We start from the raw sequence: 11306 nt of genomic DNA, 5'->3' as shown, positions 1-11306 counted from the left end.
TCGTCCGGGGACCTTTGCTTGATGACATGCGACCTTTCTTTGGTCCTTGTAAGGTGCTTGGCACCCATCATTAGGCAATTTGTGAAATTCCAGGACATGCCGAAAAACCAAAAAAATATTGATGCACAATCCGTAAGTTTCCGTGACACACCGGAAATCAGATGGAAGCATCGTTGCATAATTAAGTGAGATTCCGTAAACATTCCGTAAGTCAAAAAGTGGATGATTATGTAATCCGCAAGGTTCCGTAACATTACGGAAAGAAAACAAGTATCGTTACGAAATTCGTAAGTTTCCGTAACTTTACGAAAAAAGAATCACCAAAAAAAAGCAGAGGGGGTGTACTTAGTAAAAATGGGGGTGCAAATAGCATCCAGGCCCACTTGGGCCCTCCAGAATATTCCTCCAGAAGGCTGTTGCTTATGGAGGAAGCAACCTGGCTCGCCTGGGCGAGCTGAGCTCGCCTGGGCGAGCTGGGCGGCAACCACCTCCCCTATTTTGCTATAAATAGGGGAGGAAGTGAAGAAGAAAAGGGTTCAGCCCCTTTGGCACTTCTCTCTCTTTCGAATTTGCTTGGAAAAATTGTTTCCATGAAGAAAATCTAAGCCGAGGCGCTTCCGAAACGTTTCCGTAACATTTTCCGTGAGGAATTTCGCAAAGGTTTCAACCGTTCTTCGACGTTCTTCATTCGTTCTTCATCGTTCTTCGATCTTCAACGGGTAAGTACCTCGAACCAAGCTTTTCGATTCATTCTATGTACCCACGGTGGTCCACATTGTGTTTTGTGTATTTTTATTACCGTTTCATTTACTTTTTATACCCCCTCTTGACGTGCTTAAGCCATTTTACTTAAGTCATTTCTCGCTTAACTTAAAAATAAAATAAATTTCCACCGAACGTTTGAATTGTATTATCCGTTAACTTCGGTTAAAATGAATTCCGACCGTTCGGTCGTGCCGTAACCACGTTGGAAATAAAAAAAAAGAGGTAAAAAATAATATAATAATAATAAAAATAAAAATAAACATCTTTTAGCAAAATAAAGCGGAAAATCAATCGGACGTTTTCTCTTTGGGATTTCTCATTCTTAATCGAATTGATTAATAACTAAAGTGAAACTAAGGCTAAAATCAACTCGCCTAGTCAAGCTCGTCCATAAAAATAGGCTTTTGAAGTTTGTCATTTCAATGTCTCACTAAGTAAAATGGATCATTTTTAAGGTCCAACGCCTTAAAATGATCACCTCTTAAAGTAAAAAAGAATCACTTGATAAGAAAGAACTACGTAGGTCTGATTTTCTCATCTCAAATTGAGGAATACGTAGGAGCAAAGGGAAACACCCTTGTCGACCACAAAAAAGGAAAAATATAAAAAGGATATAAAGATATAAAAGGGAACGTAAAAATCAAAGTCATGTTTGCACATTCGATTAAAGGCTGCCGTCCCTTGGGACGGACGTGTGGGGTGCTAATACCTTCCCCGTGCGTAAATACAACTCCCGAACCTTTCACTTAAAAGTTCGTAGATCGCGTCTTTTCCGGTTTTTCCAACGTTTTCCTCAAATAAACGTTGGTGGCGACTCCGCGCGTATTCCTTTCGTGGAACACGCATCCCGCGAGTCGCGCGTCGCCCTCCCGCCGAAGGGTAGGTTGCGACAGGTTGGAAATAAATTTAATTGAATTGGGAGAAGCCCAATCCAATTAAATTTTAGAGGGGGAGGTTATCATTTGCTTACTACACCCCATTGCCACATCACATAGTCACACTTTGTGCATGTCCTTCATGCTTTACATGCCTCATGACACCTAAGCACACTTAGTGGAGAATCTTGGACTTGATCTTGGCTTAGTGGGCTAAACCATAGCTAAAATTTACTAATCATAATTAGTGAAATTTTGGCTCCAAAATTTGTCTCCACAAATTCAATTTCAAATTCAAGTGAAATTTGAATAGAAATTCAAATTTCCCTCCAATTTTGTGTGACACTTAGGCTATAAATAGAGGCCATGTGTGTGCATTTTTTCAACTTTGATCATTTGAAAATTAAACTTCAGATTTCAGAGCTCTTTTAGAGCACAAAATTTTGGCTCTTCTCTTCCTCTCCCTTCATTCATGTCCTTCTTCCTCCAAGCTCTTATCCATGGCCTCCTATGGTGGTGAGCTTCTTCTGGACTTATCTTCTCCTTGTAGTGGCGTCTCCTCTCTCTCTTCCTTCTCCATTCTGCTGTCATTTATCTTCCAAGAAGCAAAGGAATCCATTTATGAAGAAGATCCTAGGCCTTCAAGCTCCAATGGAGCTTACATCAATACATAACCCTAAAACTAAAGTAACTTAACCTAACAACAATACTAACTAAGAAAACATAAATCCTCTATCCTAAGGTGTGAAGCATGAAATACAAAGCAAAATGAAATCAGGAAACTTACTTGGATGTGTAATGCAGAGTATGAGGAAGCAAAGGATGCAATGTCAAAGCACTTGAGCGTAAAACAATGAATTAGAGGAGGGTAAAGGTACAGGGTTTTTGAGAAAATGAGTTCTTTAACTGCCCAAGGCAGTTCCTCTATTTTTTTAGAAATCACGACAAAAGCACTTAGCGTAGCTGTGTGCTTAGCGCAACCTCTGGTGTTTGGTTTTAAAACTCAAGTGCTTAGCCTAGCTCTTCGTGCTAAGCGTAGCTAACATTTCAAGCTCCAGAGGCATACTTGGGCTTAGTGCAACAAGGTGCACTTAGCGATGATGATAGCTCTGATTGGTCTGCAAAATGCTCTTAGCCTACGAAGTTGGGCTTAGCGAGCAACCAGGCTTCCACTTACAGAGAGTGATCTAGGCTTAGCGCCTCTACATGCGCTAAGTGCACTTCCAATGATTTCAAAACAGAACGATGTTGTCGCTTAGCGCATCCTTTCCCGCTAAGCCCAACTTGAAAGCTCAACTTACTGAATGAATCTGAGGCTTAGCGCAGGATGGTGCGCTTAGCGCAACTATAATAAATTTTCATAGAGAGGAAGTAGCGCTTAGCACATCATCCACGCTAAGCCCACTGCTTAAGGTGTAACTTACAGTGAAGATATTGGGCTTAGCGCAGCAATGTGTGCTTAGCTGAACCATTCATCTTAATCAATCAGGGTCCTTGCGCTTAGCGCGAGCAAGCTCGGCTTAGCGCATGAAGGGATTATGTTTAGCGCAAGGTCTGCACTTAGCGGATAAGCATACTGAAAAAATTTCTAAGTCATTTTCTGCTTATCTCTTCACACTTAACTTGAAAACCCTTTTTTTCATTACTAAACAAGCTGAAATCACAATCACAAGCAAGATGTACTATCCACATGCAAGAAAGAAATAAAATGAGAAAAGAGAAGGGAAAGAAAAGTTGGGTTGCCTCCCAGTAAACGCTTCTTTAACGTCACTAGCTTGACAAATCATCCTGTTATCCAAGATCCAATAATGCTCCCACTTCCAAGACCTTCTTCTCAGGTCTTCTTTCTTCCATCACATGAACCTTAAAATAGACATTCCGGTCAGGTGGCTCTTTATCTTCATGAAATAGATCAAAGCTGATTTTTTGATCTTCTATGCCCATTTGTAACATCTTCTTTCCCATATCTGCTATGCAGCTTGCAGTAGACATGAATGGGCGACCAAGAATGAGAGGAATATCTGCATCCTTTTCTATGTCTATCACAATAAAATCAGATAGGAATATAAGGTGTTTCACCTTCACCAAAATATCTTTAATCACTCCATACGGTCTTGTGATGAAGTGATCTGCTAATTGAAGAGTCATGCGTGTAGGCATTATCTCAAGCTCTCCAAGTCGCTGGCACATGGAGAGAGGCATTAGATTGATACTAGCTCCCAAATCTATGAGAGCTTTTCCTACAACAATCTCACCAATAGAACACGGTATTGTGACAACTCCATGATCTTTGTGCTTAGGCGGAAGAATGCATTGAATCACAGCACAACAATTTCTTTCCACCACAATTCTATCACTATGGACGTACCGATTCTTCTTCGTCAGCATATCTTCTAAAAATTTGGCATAGAGTGGCATCTATTGAAGTGCTTCTCCAAAGGGCAATGTAATTTCCAGTTTCTTGAAGATATCAAGAAATCTAGCCAAATGTCTTTCTTTATCATTCCTGGAAGGTACCAAGGGATAAGGTACTTCCTTGCTTTCATTTGGAGTAGTATCTTCTTTTCAGTGTTTGCTTCACTCTTGCCTCTCCTCAGCTCATCATCAACAACCTTCTCTTTTTATTTTTCATTTTTTGACTTTTTTTTTCTTATTCTTTCTTTTTCTTCCACTTTTATTGGTGTCTTCTCCTCCTTGTCATCTTCAGTCTCCTCATTAATCTCTTCAAGTTCTACAAAATCAGAAACAGGTTCAAGTGTTGGCTTAGGTGCCAGCTGTTGTTTATGTTCCTCCATTTTCTTTCCAGCTTCACTATCATCTCCTTGGATTGCCATTCTACTTCTAGTCATCACAGCTTTACATTCCTCCTTGGGATTTGTCTCTGTATTAGCTGTAAAACTGCTTGATGATCTATCTGCCAATTGCTTTGCAAGCTGTCCCACTTGGACCTCAAGATTCTTTATGGCAGACTCTGTGCTCTTCTGATTGGACATAGAAACCTGCATAAACTGAGCTAGAGTCTCTGTTGGATCAAGTGGCCTCAGAATAATTAAGAATGGGGGGTTGAATAAATTATTAATGTGTCTTGACTAATTAAAAAATTATCCTTCTTAACATTACAAGATTCAACTAGGCTTTTACTACTAAGTTAAGAAAGTAAAGAACAGAAACAGTAACTTAACCAAAAGTAAAAGCGGCAATTAAAAGTACACAGTCGAAATTAAAGAGTGTAGGGAAGCAGAAGACAAACACAAGATTTATATTGGTTCGGCAAGAGTGAACAACCAACGGTTCTTGAGATTTCTTTCAACCTTGTAAAATCCTTTACAAGTCAAAGATCCACAAGGGATGTACCCTCCCTTGTTCTCTTTGAACAACCAAGTGGATGTACCCTCCACTTGAACTAATCCATAAGAGATGTACCCTCTCTTGTTCTCAGTATAGCAATCCAAGTAGATGTACCCTTTACTTGTGGCACAAAGGATGTACCCTCCAATGTGTTAGGAGAATGAATTCTTAGGTGGTTAGTCCCTTGAATTCTTTGTGAGGGGGATACAAAAGATATCTTAGGTGGTTAGTCCTTTGAAATCTTTTTTCAAGAGGGAGAAGGGAAGAAACAAAAGAATTCTCAGGCGGTTAGTCCTTTGAATCTTTTGGCAAGAGAAATAAGTGAATGAAGAAAAAGAATAGCACAAGTTTTTGGTCAATGAACTTTTCTTGAAAGAGAAAGTATTGAACAAAAACTCTTAGAAAGATGAAGAGAAATGAATGAAAGAAATTAGTCTTTGTTATTTTTAAAATTGGTGCCATGGTCACATATTTATAATCATTTGATGACTCAAGTTAAAGTTTGTGACTCTTGGCAATTTCTTTAAAACTAGTCACCTTTTAAAAATTGTGACTCTTTTAAAAACTAGTCACTTAAAGGTTGTGACTTTTGAAAAATTCTTCAGAAACAAGTCACTTTAAGAATTATGACTTTTGGAAATTTATTTTTCAAAATCTGTCACTGGTATTCGATTACCATCAAGTTGTAATCGATTACACATCATCGGATGTGACTCTTCATGTTTAAATTTGAAAATCAAAAGGTTTAGAAACTCTGGCAATCGATTACAAGTATTGTGTAATCGATTGCACAAACTTAAAATGATTTGAAAATGTTTTATCACTAGTTGTGACTCTTGAAATTTGAAATCTAACGTTTTAAAACATTGGTAATTGATTATGTTGGATCAAGTGGCCTCAGAATAATTAAGAAAGGGGGGTTGAATTAATTATTAATGAGCCTTTACTAATTAAAAATCTATCTTTCTTAATGTTGCTAGATTTAATTAGGCTTTTACTACTAAGTTAAGAAAGTAAAGAACAGGAATTGAAACTTAACCAAAAGTAAAAGCGATAATTAAAGTGCACAGTGGAAATTAAAGAGTGTAGGGAAGAAGAAGACAAACATAAGAATTTTATACTGGTTCGACAACAACCCGTGCCTACATCCAGCCCCCAAGCAACCTGCGGTCCTTGAGATTTCTTTTCAACCTTGTAAAAACCTTTACAAGCAAAGATCCACAAGGGATGTACCCTCCCTTGTTCTCTTTGAACAACCAAGTGGATGTACCCTCCACTTGAACTGATCCACAAGAGATGTACCCTCTCTTGGTCTCAGTTACAACAACCCAAGTAGATGTACCCTCTACTTGTACCACAAAGGATGTACCCTCCAATGTGTTAAGACAAAGTTCTCAGGCAGATAGTCCTTTGAAACTTTGTGAAGGGGAAACAAAAGATATCTCAGGCGGTTAGTCCTTCGAAATCTTTTGTTTATGGGAAAGGGAAGAATCAATAGAATTCTCATACTGTGTCATTTTGAATTCTTTGAAAAGGGAGAAGGGAGACACAAAAGAATTCTCAAGCAGTTAGTCCTTCGTTCTTTTGGAAAAGGGAGAAGAGAGACACAAAAAGAATTTAGGCGGTTAGTCCTTGGTGAATTCTTTTTGGCAAAGGGAGAAGAGAATGAAAAGATATAACACACTTTTGTTTTCTGTGAAAGAACAAAGTTTGGAAACCAGAAAGCTTAGAAATCTTTTGGGAAAGGAAGAAGAAGAAGAAGAAGTTCAAAAAGATGTTCAAAGAGATTCAAAGGTTTTAAAAGAATATATGAAAAGTTATTTAAATGTAAGTCAAGGTCTTGCTTTTATAGACTCTTCATGTCTGGTCAAGAAAACCATTGGAAGAGTTATAACCTTGAGAAAAACCTGAAAACCATTGGAAGAGTTATATCTCTTGACTTTTTATTCAAAACTTGTCATTGGTAATCGATTATCAAAACCATGTAATAGATTACACAAAGCATTTTATGAAAAGATATGACTCTTCACAATTTAATTTGAATTTCAACGTTCAGATACACTGGTAATCGATTACCAATATATTGTAATCGATTACACCATTTAAAAATCAATTTGAATGTTGCAAATTCAGTTAAAAGCTTTTGAAATCAAACTTTGCCATTGGTAATCGATTACCTGTAATCGATTACCAGAGAGTAAAAACTCTGGTAACTTAGAAAATTTTGAGAAAAACTCTTTTGAAAAACAAAACTGTGCTATGTTTGTTTTTGAAAAATCTTTTCAATACTTCCCTTGTGAAGTCTTCTTGATTTCTTCTCTTGAATCTTGAATTCATCTTTTCTTGAATCTTAAATCTTCTTGATTTCTTTTCATGAAACTTGAAATTAATCTTGATCTTCAACTTGTTGACTCAATCTTGAAATCATTCTCTTGAGCTTTTTGTCATCATCTTTGTTATCATCAAAACTACTTGAATCAACTTGATTCATCACTATGAAGCTTGCTTCTACAATCTCCCCCTTTTTGATAATGACAACCCTGAAATCAAGAAACAGATACACATTCTTTTTCCTAGTCGATCACTCACTTAATTCTCCATATTCTCCACCTTTGTTTTTTAGTTTAAGCTTCACTTGAAATTAAGTTATTTAATTACATGAGTTCTTGATTTAATCCCTATTTTCTCTCCCCCTTTGGCATCAACAAAAAGCCAAAGCGCGTAAGACATACATCATTTTAAAAAAAATCATCCACATAGCATCTATTGTAAATCAATCATAAAAGATTCTAAACTAATCATGAAGAAAGACATGAATAAACCAAATTAAAATATAAACCACATAGTCATATAACATAAATCATAAATTTTCGGTCATACTAAAAAAATATTGAAAGAAATACTAAATGTTCAAATGTAATAATAATATAGCCAAATACACGGCTAGAAATCAAAGTACTAAAAATATTAATAATAATAAAATCTAAGATGATGGCGGTGGCGGTGGTGGTAGATCAAAGCATGTGCGGATGTAAGAGACATCTCCTTCAACCTTGGTGATCCTTGAATCCATCTCATCGAATCGCATGTCCACTTGTAACTCCAAAGCATCAAACCTTTCACCAACAAAGGTTTGAAGACCATCGAACCTGTCCAAGATTTTTTGAAGAAGAGAGGAATCCTCTCCAACTGGTAAGTTTCCTTCTTCATCAATGGGTTGAGCACCCTATTTTACCTAAGAGCCATCATTCTCTTTACGGTAACCAAATGATGCAATCACAACAGCACCGATTAAGAAGGATCTCTTGATTGGAACATAAGGTTCAGAATCAAGAGGGATGTTAAAGTGTTGAAAGAAGAGAGTGACTAGGTGTGGATATGGCAATGGAGCATTTAATCACAATGCAATATCGGACTAAGTGTGCCCAATCAATTTGTCAGCTTGTATGAAAAGCCCACATGGCAATAAGATCTTCCTCAGAAAATTGTGCAAGGTTTGAAGATCTTGGAAGCAAAATACGCACAATGAGATAATGAAGGATATGGCTTTCAAAAGCCAATGAACCAGCAATAAGCCTTCTGGTCATATCCGCTTGGTTGGTGAATACCAACCAGCGGGCATCGTGCACAGAGAAATCAAATTTCCCATCATCATTCAGTGTACCTCCACATGGCACACCTTCACTAGATAATTGAGTCAAGTCATAGAATAGGGATTGGTCAATGACCATTTTTATCCCATAAACTTAAGAAATCAAAGTGCATTCTTGAATTTCGAGGTTAGAATAGAAGGCTTTAACTAATTCAGAATAAACAGGCAATTTTAAAGACATGAAAGGAATGAGATTGGAGTTCTCAAATGCTTGAATGCATTCAAAACTCTCACTGGAAAAGAAATCCATGTCAATCAATTTTGGATCAATAATGGAATAAGAAGAGAAAAGATTTGTGTACTGTATCCGTTGTTCTTTTGGTGAGAACAATGAGGAAGAGGAAATGGAGAAGGGAATCTGCGTTTCTTGAGTCTCGGAATGTCGTTGGCTTCGACTCGAAGAACCCTTTCACTTCTTTGATGGTTCTGCCATTTGAGGGATTTATTTGAAATTTAAATTGGTTTAAGTGAAAGAGAATGAAAAAATATGAAGTTTGGGCTTTGTGGGGAGTGATTTGGACAAGAAATGAGTGAGATATGGCAGAAAGAAGAATTGGGAACGAGGGTTCGCGAGAAAATGAGAAGTTTCTAATTTCTTATTCAAAATCTGGATATATATAGGTGCAGGGACGTGCTGTAATTGATTACAACATTTGGTAATCAATTACACTCTTCTTAACTACCTGTAATCGATTACACTATTGTTGTAATCGATTACTAGAGAGCATTTCAGCCAAAACTAAATGTTGAATGACTTTTAAGGGAAAAGGGATTTGAATGAGAATCAAAATACCTTTTTTAAAAAAAAATATATATTTAACATTAAGTTTTGAAAATAATTTATAAAAGAACCTTAACCATGTAATTCACATATCACATTCAAAATCATGCATAATCATAAAAACAATATATACATTCAATTTTATCAAAATAATCAACACAAGTATTAAAGAATAATGATCATAGACATTATCAAATATTTAATAAGAGGCTTCATGCTTTGAAAAAAAAACCATATAAACACATACTCATAATTTCAATCAATCATGACAAAAAAATAAAATTTTGTTAGTCATCATAATCAAATTATTTGAAAGGAAAATTTCAATCAAAATAAAATCTTAAAAGAGAATGGTTTTGATGTTACCTTTTTCATGATTAAAGTATCTAGTTCTTCAAGAATGGAAGTCATACTTTTACTTTTTTCTTAATCTTCTTGAGAGATGTTCTCATCACTCTCATAGTCCTTGGTTAGAAGGTTGATCTCCTTCTCTGAACCGTCGGATGAGTCATTGTCATCCCATGCAATGTAGGCCTTCTTGGTCCTTCTTTTTTCATACCTTTTCTTATCACTTTTCTCAGACCATTCCTCATTTGAAGGACAATTTTCTTTGATGTGACCAAGTTGGTTGCATTTGTAACATATAAGAATTTGAGAGTCTTCTTGAGATCTTCTTCCATTGTTGAAGTTCTGACGCTTCTCGATTCTTCTTTTCTTGACATATTTTTGAAACTTCTTCACAAAGAGTGAGAAGTCATCTTCATCTTCTGATTCTTCTCCTTCATTTTCTTCTTGCATTGATGAAGAGGCTTTAAGTGCTATACTTCTTTTCTTTTTGTCGATTTCTTCATTTTGATTAAGACGTTGGAGTTCCATTTCATGTTCCTGCAATTTTCCAAACAAAGTAGCAAGAGACATAGAGGAAAGATCTTTACTTTCAGAAATCGCAGTTACCTTGGGCTTCCATTCCCTACTTAAGCATCTTAAAACTTTAAAAATTAGATCTTCATTAGGAAAGATTTTTCCTAAAAAGGCAAGATGGTTGACTATATGTGTGAATCTTTTCTGCATGCTATGGATGTTTTCATTAAGGTTCATCCTAAACAATTCATATTCATGTGTAAGGGTGTTGACTCTAGATCTTTTCACATCAGTGGTGCCTTCATGTGTAAGTTGGAGAGTATCCCACATCTCCTTGGCATTTGTGCAATTTGACACTCTAAAATATTCATCTATTCTTAGGGTTGAAGTAATAATGTTTTTGGCTTTAAGATCATACTGGATTCTTCTTCTATCTTCTTCAGTCCACTTATCTCTAGGTTTTTGTGTTGTGGTGCTAGTACTTACATCTACTACGGTGGGTATGTAAGGTCCTATTTCTATTGCTTCCCAAATGTTTAAATCTATGGCTTCAATGAAAATCTGCATACGGGTTTTCCAATAGTGGTAACCCTCACCATTGAAGATAGGTGGCCTATGGATGGAATTTCCTTCAGGAAACAAAGAATTTGAAGAGACCATGAATCTTGAAGTGGTTACACTTTCTACAAGATACCTGCTTTGATACCACTTGTTGGATCAAGTGGCCTCAAAATAATTAAGAAGGGGGGGTTGAATTAATTATTAATGAGCCTTTAGTAATTAAAAATCTATCCTTCTTAATGTTGCTAGATTTAATCAGGATTTTACTACTAAGTTAAGAAAGTAAAGAACAGGAATTGAAACTTAACCAAAAGTAAAAGCAATAATTAAAGTGCACAACAAAAATTAAAGAGTGTAGGTGTCATACCCTAATTTCGTCCGGGGACCATTGTTTGGTGGCATGCAAGCTTCGCTTGACCGCCTCAAGGTACTTAACACCCATCGTTAGGTAACCCGTAAAGTT

General features: G+C 36.6%; 1 protein-coding gene across 1 annotated transcript; it reads right to left on the bottom strand.

Moving 5' to 3' along the window:
• Positions 1-3431: 3431 nt before the first annotated feature.
• LOC106799697 (uncharacterized) lies at positions 3432-4633 on the bottom strand. Its single transcript, XM_014778693.1, has 2 exons — positions 4313-4633; positions 3432-4058 (listed from the first exon to the last, which is right to left on the bottom strand). The coding sequence occupies exons 1-2, from the start codon at positions 4631-4633 to the stop codon at positions 3432-3434; spliced, it is 948 nt and encodes a 315-aa protein (XP_014634179.1).
• Between the last annotated feature and the right edge of the window lie 6673 nt (positions 4634-11306).

Source organism: Glycine max, chromosome 1 (assembly GCF_000004515.6).
Source record: "Glycine max cultivar Williams 82 chromosome 1, Glycine_max_v4.0, whole genome shotgun sequence".
NCBI lineage: Eukaryota > Viridiplantae > Streptophyta > Magnoliopsida > Fabales > Fabaceae > Glycine > Glycine max.
This window is presented reverse-complemented; position numbering and strand designations above follow the sequence as displayed.

Excerpts from the sequence above, each read along its gene's own strand:
- LOC106799697 (XM_014778693.1), bottom strand. The coding sequence starts at position 4,633 with ATGTCCAATCAGAAGAGCACAGAGTCTGCCATAAAGAATCTTGAGGTC. Across the intron at positions 4,059-4,312 it reads AGGAGAAGACACCAATAAAA|ATGCCACTCTATGCCAAATT; the intron begins GTGGAAGAAAAA and ends GCACTTCAATAG.